General features: G+C 36.4%; 1 protein-coding gene across 1 annotated transcript in view; it reads right to left on the bottom strand.

Moving 5' to 3' along the window:
- Positions 1–4179: 4179 nt before the first annotated feature.
- The window catches only part of cdh8 (cadherin 8), a 111705-nt gene continuing 100360 nt past the window's right edge, over positions 4180–15524 (bottom strand). The window contains exons 9-12 of the mRNA XM_067437992.1: positions 15390–15511; positions 14685–14796; positions 5987–6238; positions 4180–5801 (exon numbers count right to left, since the gene is read on the bottom strand). Of these exons, the coding sequence (XP_067294093.1) occupies positions 5308–5801; positions 5987–6238; positions 14685–14796; positions 15390–15511 (980 nt within the window). The 3' untranslated portion in view covers positions 4180–5307. The remainder of the gene's footprint in view (positions 5802–5986; positions 6239–14684; positions 14797–15389; positions 15512–15524) is intronic.

Genomic DNA, 15524 nt, shown 5'->3' with positions numbered 1-15524 from the left:
TCTGGGGAATTTGGAGGCCAAGTGAGCACCTCAGACTCATCGTTGTGCTCCTCAGACCATTCCTGAACATTTTTTGTTTTGTGGCAGGGCGCATTATCCTGCTGAAGGAGGTATGAGGAAGTCTGTAAGGAAGTCTGTAAGCGGGTGCGTGTGTGTGTGTGTGTGTGTGTGTGTGTGTGTGTGTGTGTGTGTGTGTGTGTGTGTGTGTGTGTGTGTGTGTGTGTGTGTGTCAGAAGTGCGAACGGCTGACGGCTGATAGCGTGGGAAGTTTTCTGAGGAGTGCTTCGGGTTTTAGACAGTACCTGAAGATGAGTCGGCAGTTTTTTAACTCACACACTCTGCCAACGACCTCGGAGATCCAAAGCTCGGCGAAAAATCCGTCATTCGATTCCAAGGCAACTGGAATGCCCTTGATGACGTGTAAATACCAGCAGGTGGATCCGGCAAGACCCTCTGCAGACAATCGCGGAGACAGGACACACCCACACAGCGAAAGTGCTCGGCCCGCGACTCTCTGTTGTCTCTATTCATCAATGTTCAGTAAGTGCCAGTCAGACCCTCCTTTGGTGCATTAGCCACTCTTCCATTTAGCAAACTCAGCGTGTACTTGGTTCAAAAAACCCGCGACTCAACTACTGCCTCTATTGTTGTCCGCACTCTCACCGCCATTCAACACGTCACTGTCACTTCCTTTCCACGGCTTCCACTTCCTCTTTTATTTCCTCTCGTGATCCTACTGATTGGTTCTCAGATGTGTGATAAATATGTATATATATATATATATATATATATATATATATATATATATATATATATATATATATATGTATATATATATATATATATATATATATATATATATATATATATATATATATATATATATATATATATATATATATATATATATATATATATATATATATATATATATATATATATATATATACTAATAATAATAGTGGGGTTTACCCGAAACCGTTACAGTACATGGTCTGCAACAATGCTTAAGTAGGTGGTACATGTCAACTGCCTCCGTGCTTGCGGAGGTACTTCCTCCAGGTACTGCCTCCGTGCTTGCCTTCTTTCCATAGTGCATCCTGATGCCATATGTTCCGGGTTAAGTGACGCTTGCCCATTTTTCCTGCTTCTAACATATAAATATCGAGGACAAAATATTAATTTGATGCTTAATATATCGCACCCACTAGCAGGTGCCATGATGAAGAGATAATCAGTGTTATTCACCTGATTAGTGTTGATATATATATATATATATATATATATATATATATATATATATATATATATATATATATATATATATATATATATATATATATATATATATATATATATATATATATATATATATATATATATATATATAAACAATCTCAATAACAATTTTCTAATAACTCAAGATTTTTACTGCATACAGATGGATTTTTTACTGTATCTGAGAGAGAGAGAGAGAGAGAGAGAGAGAGAGAGAGGAGAGAGAGAGAGAGAGAGAGAGAGAGAGAGAGAGAGAGAGAGAGAGAGAGAGAGAGAGAGAGAGATTACCTGGAACAGCCTGCGGTTCAGTGCCATGCTCAAGGGTACAACAGTTAAAGCCACTGACCAACATTTTAATGATTTTTGCAGTATTATTTTATTCTTTTGATTTATTTTGATTTTAAAACTCACGCACCAAAACACTTCTTATATCTTTTTTGTATTTCATCAGTGTTGCCTGAACCTTCTTGAGGACATTGTACAAGCACAACAACATTCTAATATTGAGTTTGATGTTATAATTCTAACCCAGGGCATAAAAATAAGAGAACAAAAAAACTGCAAAAAAACTGCAAAAAAAAAAAAAAAAAAAAAACACTGCGTAAAAATAAGGTACAGATCAGTCGAGATTGTGCACAGTAATCTTGTAGTGGGTGCATGTTTTTTTTGTGTGTGTGTGTTTTTTTTTAGTTTCAATGTACCAAATGACAAATCCACTCCAGCACAGTAATTGACAAGATCGTGAGCTTTTGGTATTCATGAAATCAATCTAATATCAGATAGGTTAGAGGATAAATTCAAATATTTCAAAAGGAACAGGGGAGAGGGGAGCAGATTGTCGAAATGGTGATACTTTTTCAGGATTATTTGATGAATAACAATGATTCAATGAACAATGAAAGCATTTATTATGTAACATTATAAACATCTTCAATTGTCACTTTTCCTCATTCATCGTTGATGAATAAAAGTATTAAAATTGTATTTTCCCTCTCTTAATCTCATCACAAATGATTGAATTGTATCATTGTTTCCACTAAAATGTTAAGTAGCAAAAACTGTTTTCTAATTTGATAATAAGGTAGCACTTTATTTTTCACTTTATCTGTTCCTCATGTAAATACAATGTACTTACTATATAGGGTAATTACTATAACTGGGTAATAACTAGGAACTAACCATGAACCTACTCCTAAACATAACCTTAAACTCTGTAGTTACCTTATATTAACCTGCATCTTCTTAGGTAAGTACACACACTGTAAAATAAAGTGCAACCGATAATAATAATCATAAATGTTTCTTGAGCATCAAATCAGCATATTGGAATGATTTCTGAAGGAACGTGTGACACAGAAGACTTGAGTAAATGCTGAAAATTCAGCTTTGTCAGCACAGGAATAAATGGAATGTTTAAATGTATTAAAATAGAAAACAATTATTTTTAATATTTCAGAATATTACTAATTTTACTGTTTTATAAATACAGCTTTGGTGAGCAATAGGAGGCTTCGTTCAAAATAACAATACATTATGATGTTCCCAAAAATGTGACTGGTACTGTAAAGGAAGAAAACTGGAGGTTTGATCGAACTCAGAAGGCAATAAATGCATACATTATTTTCCTAAACCTAGTAAAACACCTTTTACTCATTTGTTTTAAATGAAAGGCAATTTAACATATACATGCTATACAATGTATTATTTATAAAAATAAATGCAGCATGCCTTGCCGAAAAGCACTTACCAAGAGCAGACAGGACAACATGAGTGAGAATGTGGTCACACGGGACATGCTGTTGTCTTAGAAAACTGCTAAATGGAGTGCAAAGGAAATAAACACCTTTTAGTCTATAATAAAAACATGCAGCTCATGGCGAGAGATGCTGAAAATAACCCACCGAGAATGGCTCAAGTCCTTCTAATGCATGTTTTCATAGACCAACAATTACAAAATAATAGAACTGAAAAATATATCCTGATTGATATCTAAGTTTACCTTGGTCATGACTGAAAAATTCAACTGCATAATGGATTCCTGCTGGCTGTTGGCCAGTGATGGGATAATGTTCGATAAAATAGAAATCCAAGCAGAAATATTGACTTCACTTTTTGTGATGTCTATGCAATGCTTTGGTCATCTGCCAAAAAAAATAAAAAAATAATAATAGATGTGATTCATTTGAGCATCTTGTGTAATCAATTTAGTTTCAACCCTTAATCAACTACAGTTGTATGCCAAATGGGAAAATAATTTTCATGAAAACATAAAGAAGGACAGTGTGTGCAGGTGTCAGGACCTGTTATATACTAGGCTTAAAAAAAGTTACACCCACAAGTATTTATAAAAATATATTTCACAAAGTAGGAAACAATACATGGATATCTTAGATTACAATACAGAGAGTAGCTAATTCAACATACAAGTGTATGAGCATTAAAGCACAGTAGAAAATATGATTTGCATGAAAGACTATTTTATATATACCGTCCGTCCAAGTGAATCGCCATTTAACGCATCGATACAAACAGAGTATGCACGCAGCTCCAGTGCCAGATCCCCATGTGCAATAGCTAACGTGCATAGACAAAACCTATCACTTCAAAGAAAAGCTAAGAGAATCAGCAATGACTCTATGTACATTGTTTTTTTCTTTTGCTCTAATATCATACAGTGCAGCTCATTACGCATGTCTGTTTCTGTATTTCTTTACTCAATGGATTCAGACTTTTGATTTTAAAAATGGCAGGGGTCAAATATAAACATGAACTAGATGCTTTCAGCTATTGTGCTTAGAATGATCACTGATATCACTGTATATATTATGTGAATATATATATATATATATATATATATATATATATATATATATATATATATATATATATATATATATATACACACACACACACATTGTCTCAAGTATTGACTTATCTTTCCTGGTCATCAAGAAAAATCCTTCAGTAAATTTCACAGTTCAGTGTAGTTAACGGATCTCACTATGTGAATTTCAATACAGAAATTCAGTTCAGCTTTTAAAAAACGGTGATGCAGCAGAATGAAACAAAGCTGAAGAGGAAAAGCTTGAAACTTGAAATTAAAAAGTTAATAAAAAATAACAATTTCACTAAAATAAATAAAAAAATAAAAAGTACAAATATACTCAAACCTGCAGCACAAAACAGACGACTGGCGATGAATATTTATATATTTATATAAAACATACACAACAATGAAGAAACACATCAATGTTCCAAAAAACATTGGAATACGACTGTATTTAATGCTTGCTTTTGTAAAACGAAGGCCTCATTGTTTCCACAATTCTCTTACACACTCGAATCATGTTTGAGTGTGTATCACACTTAAAGCATATGGATACAAAGGGTTGTATAAAGCAAGCCTTGAGGCTTTTCCAGTTTACTCAAGAAATCTGGCCACGTAGTATCAAAGGGTCAAATCTTATCTCAGCAGGCAGATCCTAAAGCCAGTGTGATGTATTTTCATTGCGCTCGCATTTGTTAAATCACACATACATTCATAAGTAATGTAGACAATATATTGCTATTTAGTGTACCTTCTTTTAAAATGTTCCTGTATCTGATTGGCTAAATGACGTCAATTGTCGCTGGGGAGCGGTGTCTCTGCAGTCCTGCTTCTCCTGCCACAGTGGGCTACAAGGTGTCCCAAATGTCCTCTTTCCATCCAGTCTTTTCAAGCGACTACCAAGAATCAAAGTTCTGATGCCTCTGGTGGTCACAGTGAACAACAAACACCCAAAATACTGCTAGACACTCAGTGACGGTAATCTAAACTCACACTCCACAAGAATCATTGACCTCCTACTATAGACACTGTTAAGTTCTGACGTTACGATGCACTCTGATGTGATAAATGACTAATGCTATTAGGTCTCTCTAAGAAGTTAAAAAAAGGCGCCCCCCCTTTTTAACAGCAGTGTCTAACATCCCCGTAGCATAATACACAAGTTATGTGGACGAAAGCAAGAGGTCCATAGTGGTTGGAGGTCAAGTCTCTTTGTCGCTCTCGCCCACGGAATAGAGCTCGCCCAGTCTTCTGAAGCGCGGCCCCCACTCCCTAAGGTAATCATAGTTCTGGTCCGAGTCCGATGAGGCCGTTTCGAGGGAACTCAGGGAGCCCGCAATGGAGCCCCTGCCCTCATATCCGTAGATTTGAATGGAGTCATATGGTGGAGCCGTGGGGTCGTTGTCTGCCTCGTGAAGCCGTACATTAATGAACTCGTCTACGTCTACTCCGTTCGGACCCGAGTGCTGACCTTGTCTGGGCATGAACTGCAGGTCAGGCTTGATGTCCTTCCTGGGCAGATAGCCGTTGATGCCATCTGGGTTTTGCAAGGTGGCGATGTCAAAGGCCTCAGTGTCCTCCTCCCCGCCTCCCTCGTCATCGTAACGGATGATGTTCTCCCTCACGTCCTCGTCGTCTTTGATGATCAGAGGCTCGTTCTTGTGTCTCCTCAATGTCACGAACAAGACCACGATAACTGAAAGGCACAAGAACATCCGCTTAGTGATCTCTACCATTGCCATGTGCAGCTCAGAGATTCCGATTTTTAAAAAATATATATTTTACCAAGTGCTTTTAAGATTCAGATTTTACATGCAAATCACAAAGTGGTTTTCAAATAAAAAAATGAGTAAGGACTAAGAGGCAGCTAAAATGACCTACCGAGAAGTAGAATTATACAAGCTAGAATAGCAATCAGAGCTCCCATGCTGAGACCAATGGGTAGAACAAAAGCCTCGACGTTACACGACTGCACAATGCCTTCCCTGCTGCAGCCGCACACCCGGATAGTCAAAGTGTTCGTGCTGCTCATTGGAGGCTCTCCGTCGTCACTCACGACGATGGGCAGGAGGTACGTCTCCTGTTTCTGGCGGCGAAAGGAATCATGCTTGGCAAGAACGCTGATCGAGTTATCTATGGAGAGATAAAGTTTGGCTGTGATGTATGAAATCAAAGACACTTCATGCAAGTAAATGGTAGGGAAACAGCACACCACTGCATTTACGACGAGACAATGTCTATCCCAGCAATAAATAAGCATGGATATAAATAGTTTCATCTCTGCTGTCAATCTCTTGCAAAGGCTCAAGAGTAGCGGAAGTGTCTCAGAAAGGGAGACAAAGAAACCGAGCAAAGTACTGGAGCCTCCACTGGTGCTTCTTTTCAGAAGTTGTAACTTCATTATCTGCCCCCCTCATACCTCAAAGCATATGTTGGAGCTCTCCAGTGTCTCAAGGAGCTCCTTCAGTTGATACACTGTACAATATCTCCCTAAAAGCCTTCAGTTTTTATTTCAAGAAAGAAAAGAAAATCAGCTACTGAGTGAAAGGTTTAGATAATACCGCAGACGGATATAACACAAAAACCAAGTTATGGAAAAAGCTTTATCACTTAATAGAGTCTTGGGAGCAACCATGGCAATGTTAATGTATGAATTTATTTATTGCTTCTCATGAGGGTGAGCAACTGGAAGTTCATCATTTAAAACTACAGAATGAAAGGACATCACAGAGCTCTCTGGAACAAATACTGGTAAACTGAACAGGGTCGGAATTTAATTTCCGCTCATAAACATGCTAATGAAAAATGTAAATATAGCTTTCTTTTTGTTTCCCTGAGATCACAAAGCAATTATCTGCAAATGCTGTGAGATGATTTATCAATGTAATTAAAGTTCCATATTTGTTTTATGCCATTATGTGTGAGGAATATTGTCCTGAACGAATGTATCTTTTTTTTTTCCACCAAAGAATATTCACTGATATGCAGTCCTTGTTTGTTGCTATGACTATCGTTTAATGTGCCTTTACACCGTTATGTTCAAATGAAATGTTCCCAGGTTTAAGTGCATTTGAGCATTTCAGATTAGTCACATTTATTTCAAACTGAAAACTAATATAATATTCTGACAGTATATAGGAGCTATTATGTTGTGCTTGTTACGTCTCTTTTTTCAGGGTGCAATGCCCTGAAGCACAACTTTTAAGGTCACAATAGCTGCTGGTAGTTCCCAGCTCACATTGGCCTCTCCATGTCACCATCTACCGCAATTACAGTTATCATCACAAACAAACCTCCTCAGCTCAGCTCCAGAGGTCTGCTTCAGACAACCTGCCTGGCGTGTGCAGATGGGAACCATCACGGACTGCCTGTGTGCCTCCGTGATGTGCATATCTAGATCATTACTGCACATGATCTTGGAGACGAGACTTCAGGATAGATAATCATGCAATTGACTGCTACTGAAAAACAATGCTCCCATAATTGTACGTTTCTTGTACATAAGGAAATATATGATTTATAATGTCATTACAAGAAGAGAATGTGACTGCGTCCAAGTGTGCGAAGTCTAGACTTTACCTCAGAAGGTATGTAGTATGCACTGCAAGATTTTTTTTATTTTTTTTTAAAGTAAATGTACAGTATTAAACGACTTTCTTTCTTCTACCGCACACAAAGAAGAGATTTTGAAAAAAATGTAGTGTCTATTTTTCCCCCATACAATAAAAATCAGTGCTGTTCTAGACTTTCATTATATGGACAAATCATGTGAACCATTCGGTCACACTTTCTAAGCCTGCATTTATAAGGCATTATAAGGGTTTCTTTATGCATTATAATAGTAATGCATTACAATTATTTTTATACTGTATATGGTCATAAAAAAAAAAAAAAAAAAAAAAAAAAAAAAAAACTTTATACTGTGTTGTATCACCTGATAAATAATCATAACAATAGTTATAATACATTATTAAAACACGTACCTAGCTGTGGTTGTAACTTTTAAGTGTATAATGCATTAACACCAGATGAAGCCTGCATTTATAATACACCATGAGGGTATTGTTAATGCATCACAATGTATGCACTGTAAAAAAATAAAATAAAAAAATAAAATCAGATCTTCAATTGAACATTTTCTAGTGACTGATCACATCTAAAAATGTTTAGTTGGCCAAACTGAATTTCTGTGAATTAAATTGGATCAGTTCACAGCAATTCAATCTGGCCAGCTGAAAATCCAAAATTTTTTTTAATTATTTTTATTTTTTTTACAGTGTTGTGTGTATAATGCCTTATAAAAACCTCATAATGTGTTGTATCATCGCATGAATAATCGAAACAACAGTAATAACACTTAAAATGAACATAATTTTATCCACTGAAGTTATAATGGATTATCCTAGAGATTCATATCTTGATATTGTTTAATTAAGATTGGCACAAAAGCTTAAAGTAAAGTGACAAAAAAAGTCTTCGTTTAAACCTCTAAAAATCGGATGTAGTTCGTATGTATAATACGCCATAAAGTGCGTATCATATGCACGCCAAAATGAGTTTGGGCGTATACATTCCATGACATTGCACACTTGTACTATTTACTCGTACTGAAATGTTATATAAAGCATTAATAATACCCTTATGATGCATTATAAATGCAGGCTTCCTAGAATGTGTTACTGGTTTGGAATGACGGTGAGTAAATTATGACAGCATTTTTCATTTTTGATTGAACCATCTTTTTAAAGGACTCTAACAATACGAAACATTGTGCTTTTTAATCATAAATCACAAGTACCATAATGAAAAGAAACAGGATATTGCAAAAATTTGGACATGCTGTCAAAATGCTGCACAAGTTTTGATGGCAAGCGCGATCAAAAACACATGCACAATCATACACTCATACACGCACAGCAGAAGAGATGAGAAAGCGGCCTTAGTGCACCAGACGCCTCAGGCTGTGCATCAAAGCCTGGTGTCCTTACAGAGCTTTCTCCTGTCTCTGTGATGGAGTGGCCATCTTTAACCTGAACTCACTCAGGCTGACTCATAATACATGCTGCCTCTCAAGATATCACTGAGATTGTCACTAATGACATTCCGCCTGTCTGTTTCATCTTACAATCCTCAAGGTCTGTCTTTGTCTTAGTAGTCCATTGTTCAACGATTTTTTTTTTCTATCAGTGTTGTTTCATCTTTCTTTTTTCCTCCATCCTTGTAACATTTTTATTACCAATCCTCTCTGTGGGTCCCTTGTTCATTTTAATATGAGATATAAAATATTTACCACAAAGTACTATGCATTATAAGTATACTGCATTACAATGTTAATCTATTTATTATAATGATTAAAATGATAATACATTTATATACTCACCATAGAGGATTACTGAAATTACTGTTTATTTTCTTCATTATTTTCGACTTATTTATCATAAGTCTGTTTTCAAAACGATATTGCCTATATGCAGTACATTGTATCCCAGCACATAAATAAACAGCAGAATAAATATCTAAATATTACCATAAAATATCTACTTTGTATACACTCATTAAAAAACACAATTTCTCTAGCAAAATTGAAACAGAAGATGTGCCTATGCTACTAGCTGTGCTTTTCTTAAATTATTACATTTGGATAAACAAATTTGAAACTACGCCTTATACCCCCTAACTTCAACCTATATACATAATGTTTTATTGTATATATAATATATAAATACTATATAAATTTTTTTAAATATATATATTTATAACTAAAGCGCGTTACAGAGGCTAGAGAGATCCACAATTACTTTCCCTTTGACACTCTTCCTTACTTTCATATTAACTCAAAACACTGTCCCTCGGAAGGCAAAGCTCTTTTGATGTAACGTCTGATCCGTCTGGTTCAAAAATATCACGTTTCCTCTTTTTGGTGAGCAGCCAAAACAACAGCTCCTTCAACGGTCAGCCATAAGACCACATGCCAAATGGAACTAGATCAATACAGTTCTCCCTCAAGTCTTCGAAAGCATAGTGCAGTACTAGGTTGTGCAGTGTGAACAGCAGGAGCACAGTGTGAAAAGGAAGGTCGGATAGGTTATACAAAAAAAGAAAGACAAAAAATCAGTGTATTTAGCAAACAAATTTAGAACCATCTGCTGCACAGCCTCAACTTTGAGTAAGTCACACTACATCGAGTTGCATCGCTAAACCTCGGCTTGGATTCTGTTCATTTGCTTTCTTTCAAAATGCACTGGGGAGTACAAAATAGCTGATGTCCAGACAATTGTGCATCTGCTAACTTTTGGGTACACTAATTCCGCCAGATTTCCCCTTCAAACGCACGCCTCCGGACTGCGCTTGACGTACAATGTTTGCGCTTGCAGATGTCTCTCTCTCTCTCTCTCTCTCTCTCTCTCTCTCTCTCTCTCTCTCTCTCTCTCTCTCTCTCTCTCTCTCTCTCTCTCTTCTCTCTCTCTCTCCACCTCATTATTACTTCCCTGCTCGCTTTCAACTCAAGTAAAGTCAAGTCACTTATAGCACTTTATACAATACAAATTGTGACTCTGGACCACAAAACCAATCATAAAGGTACTTTTTTGTATGAATAAATTCCACTGATGTATGGTTTGTTAGGGTAGGAAAGTATTGAAAATCTGGAATCTGATGGTGCAAAAAAATAGTTTTTCAACGAAGGAATCGTCTTTAAAGTTTTACAAATGAAGTCCTTAGCAATGCATATTACTAATAATACATTTCTGATATATTTACGGTAGGACATATACAAAATATCTTTATGGAACATGATCTTTACTTCATATCCTTATGATGTTTGGCATAAAAAATAATAATAAAAAAAGAAACATACATATATTGCCCCAAAAATACCGGTAGGACTTATGACTAGTTTTGTGGTCACAATTGTTTCCAAGCAGCCTCACGGTAATGAACAGTAAAATAACAAAATCAATTTTGCAAAGAAGCAAACTTCACCAAAAATCCAGCTATAAAGCAGATCTACAAACACAATAGTGTCATTATTCAGCTCAATTAATTTCTGTGTTAATTCTAACTTAGGCTCAATGGAAAAACGTGCCTGTGGTGACATTTGTATGGAATAGCCTGTGTTTCTTGCACATTCACAACATCTTAAAAGTAAAAAGTCCGGTGAGTGGCGCTAAAAGCATAATCTTTTTTTTTTTTTTTTTTTATTCCAAAACAGATGAATTTATGAAAAATGTTTTATTATGTTGGTTAATATACAGATACATATCACAGCAGTCTAAGAATGATATGTCCGGTGAGTGCTGTTAATGCTATATTGCATTTGAAAATAACACCTGCCTACACTAAACCCCTCACTACATCAAACCAATAGTGCTAAAGCAAATGTGAGATAAAAACACATTTGCTTATGCAACCAGGCCATTTTACCCAGTAACAGTAACAAAGTATTTTCAAAGTTAGTGTTTGTACTTTATCGCAGTATTTTTATTCTGGGATACTTTTACTTTTACTTCATTGCATTCCAAAGCATACTATTGTACTTTTTACTCCAATACATTTCCTAAAAACGTCATTCCTTGAACTGAAGAAATCGAAGAACTGAAGAAAGCTCTGAATCTTTTTAATGAACCTTTTAAAACAGTTTGCAAATCGTACTGATTCATTCTTGAATTGGGCCGATCCGATTGCATCTGTTCTCCAGTCAACAGCTCGCTGATTCAAATGATCCAGTCAGAGCGAGTCTCCAGTTCACGATTAACTGAATTCTTACTCCAAACCAGACAGGAGCCAATATCTCTGGAGCTTGAGTCCAGGCACGACTGATGGTGCGAAAAATAAGATACTACTGCCAAATTTTAGGATTTATTATTGTAAATGAAAATCATATTTAGGTCAGGACTGTCAGTGGTTTGTGAACTAAATCCGCTGTAAAAGGGAGAGCTGTTTAAGCCCATTGTATGAAATGCTGGAATGTGGACATGTCCACATTTGTGTATTAGGCTACCCTCTGAACGGAGTAGGTTTTAGGTCAAATCTAAATATAAAGTTAATATAACGCAAAATAAGGCCCATGGATCTTCCACTCTTAAAATGTCCTTCTTCTTAAAATGTTAACACATTTTGCCCTATGTGACATCTGATTTATAAACACATTTACAAACCATTTGTCTTTCCTAATTTTATGTACTATATGGTATATTTTGTTATTGAATTATCTGTAAGTGGTTATCAGTGTATCACACGTTTAGGTCATACAATAAACATGATCTTACTTGCAGATCAATACATATTAAATGTCTGCATAATCTTCCTTATTGACCAGTGCTGGCTACTTGACAAATCATAATAATTCATCATTATGTTAGAGTGAGCTGTAACCTATTTATGCTCTATCTGTGAGTCTAGTACATCATATCCACACTCACATTTATTTTGAGCATTCATCAATCGCTACTTTTGTACTTTTACTCAAGTATTAAGAGCACTTAATGCATTTACTGGAGTAATATTTAATAAGGGTATCTGTACTTTTACTTAAAAACTTGATTTGACTGTCCACAACTGATTTGACAAGTGTTTGAGGTCTTTAACTGTGACCTGTGTTTCATGAGTCCTCTGCCTTACAAGTGAAATGCTGTACCAGAGAAGCCAAACATATTGGGCTGGTTTAGTGATACAAACCAGTCGACCGATTTATAAGTTTTGCAGATTCATTGACACCAATAACCGATTTTTGGAACCATCAGTATCAAAAATAAACCACACAGTTTATCTCAGTTGTGGCTGCAAAATCTCCGCTGCAATTACACAAGAGCAAACTATCAGGACTCATGGTGTTTATTTTTGTTTTGGCATGAGAAACTACACTCTTCACGGAGCGGAATCATATGCTGATGTAAAATTTTATAAAGAAAATGTATGTATTAGGGGTGTAATGGTACACGTATTTGCACCGAACCGCTTCAGTACAGGGCTTTCATGTTTACCAAACGGTACGAATGCAATCTTTAACAGTTAACAGTCGGGTTTTAAGCGCAGAACATACTTCAATCCGAGTTCCCACACAAACATAATAGGTATTCAGTCCATTTTATCACAAAATTCAAATGCTAAATGCCGTTTTGGCGCTTAATGTGACACGACTGATCACATCGGTGCGGCGTGTGAGTGAACGCCATCATCTCTTCCTAAAGAATAAACATGAATTAATATCTCTGAAGGTATGTTGAGGATACACTACAACTTACTGAAATGTATAATGTGTTGTGTAATCGCTCAATCGTTGTTTCAACCGCGGAAAGACAAAACAGCTTGAGAACACTGTCACGTAGCATCACATTTACCTCAGAAGTCATTCAGAGTCCACAGCATTTAGTTCACTAGGGAAACGAACTCTTTCACCAAATAAACATATGCACTATATTAGCCTATATATTCATTCTATTCAAGCTTACTTAACCTGTTAGTGATGTCTTGTTTATTTAATGTATGTTTAAATAAATCTGTCATGATTTGACAGCCATGTATACATTTTTATATTTCAAAAATGAATTGGATAAAAAATAAATAACTGAACGGAGGCTAATAGTTACAATGTGCCTAAGTAATCTCCCTATATAGTTTACATCATTATCTATTATAATTATAGGTATAATTGAATTAATTTAAGGGCAGACACATTTTTTTCAGGATATATACCACTGTTGAATAAAAAATAAATAAAAAGCAATTTTGTAAAACTGCTATACCGAAATTGTACCGAACCGTGACTTCATAACTGAGGTACGTACCTAACCGTCAGATTTGTGTTCCGTTACACACCTAGTATGTACACCACAGAACACACACTATCATATTTTGTTGACTAGATGCTACATTAATTGAGAACTAGGACTACAGTATGTTTGCCAACAAGGCTGAGAGGACATTAGCATTAGTAGTATCTCGAGCAATAAGAACAATGTGACAAAAATACATGCAAATCTGAAATAATTTAAAAGATCAATACATTTTCATGCATACATGTTAACACTGTTTATGTTTAGTTTATGTTTTGATTCGGAATACATTTTCTTTAAAACTATTGGTAATTAATCATTGTCAGGAGGTACTGCCCAGTGCCCAACTTAGCCATCGAAACGGTAAAATCCAATATCAGTCAACATGTATTAGTTAATAAATTATGCATATGGTTAACATGTTTTGAGGGTCACAGCATAGTATTGTGCAAGGAACCATGTAAAAATAAGTAATTATTACACAATATCTTGCCATTGTAATCATAATTAGTTTGAAAAGGTGTTTTACCACCACTAGCATTCATTTCAGTTGGAAACTGCATTGAATTGTACATATAGGTACGTATGTTATTGGAATTTCACAAAAATAGTAGAGGCGTGTTTTTACAATGAGCCTAGGTTGATATAGTTCAGTTCAATAACTGTGTAAATTATGAATTCATCAATTATGAAATAAATTTATTTCAGCAACAAACAGCTCTAAAGAAGAGAATAGAGTCATTAGATTGAGTTTGTTCATTGTCGATGTTTCACAATTCATCAATTATAGTAACATGTTGTCTTACCTAAATTGTTTTTGATGGTGAAATTGGGATTGTTAAGCACCTCTAGGCGGTAGTGGAAAGTGTGTCCCTGGGAAGGATTGTCTTTGTCCACAGCGCTGATGGTCTGAATCACCTGTGGACACAGACACGAAGAGAGGGACCGGCCATCCATTACTCCACTTTTGACATCATATGGGGCCAGACACTGACAGCACACAACACGGGATGAAAAATCTGTCTCATTCACTCATAAAAGTAGAGACCCTAAGCTAAGGGGCGCGGCTTTGGCAGCCCACTTTTCTGTGCCAAGTCCATCTATATATCTGCCACCCCCGTTCAAGACAAGTTCTTTTTCTTCATGATTAACAGCTCCCTGTAAAGCGGGACCTCGCCTTCATCATTCCGGTCATTCTTTGCCCCACATGGATGGAGAATGTTCTCAAAGTGAGGATGTTAGTGGGCGGAGGATATGGAAGTACAGACTGATACTTTTAGTCACAGTCACCGCATGTCGGCTAGAGCGATGCGGGCTCTGACCGGGCCTGAATTGATCTGATTGTTTTCATTTTCTGCAGAGGGAGAGGGAGAGAGTGGCTAAAAAGGGCCACCCAGGTGTCGCTTACTTCTCTCTCTTAAATCAATAGGCTGTAATTTACCGTGGCTGATCGTTACGGAGGAGCGGTGAGAGGGAGACGATGCTGGCTTGCCTGACTGATGACCTCTTACCTGTCCAGGTTTGCCATTCTCACAGAGGAAGGCTTCATCCTCGGTGGCGAACTCAGGGGCGTTGTCATTTATGTCCAGCACTCTGATTGCCACTATGGCTCTGGAAATCTGACTGTGGTTTCCTGATATAAAAAG

The sequence above is a fragment of the Pseudorasbora parva genome, chromosome 1 (genome assembly GCF_024679245.1).
Source record: "Pseudorasbora parva isolate DD20220531a chromosome 1, ASM2467924v1, whole genome shotgun sequence".
Lineage (NCBI taxonomy): Eukaryota > Metazoa > Chordata > Actinopteri > Cypriniformes > Gobionidae > Pseudorasbora > Pseudorasbora parva.
This window is presented reverse-complemented; position numbering and strand designations above follow the sequence as displayed.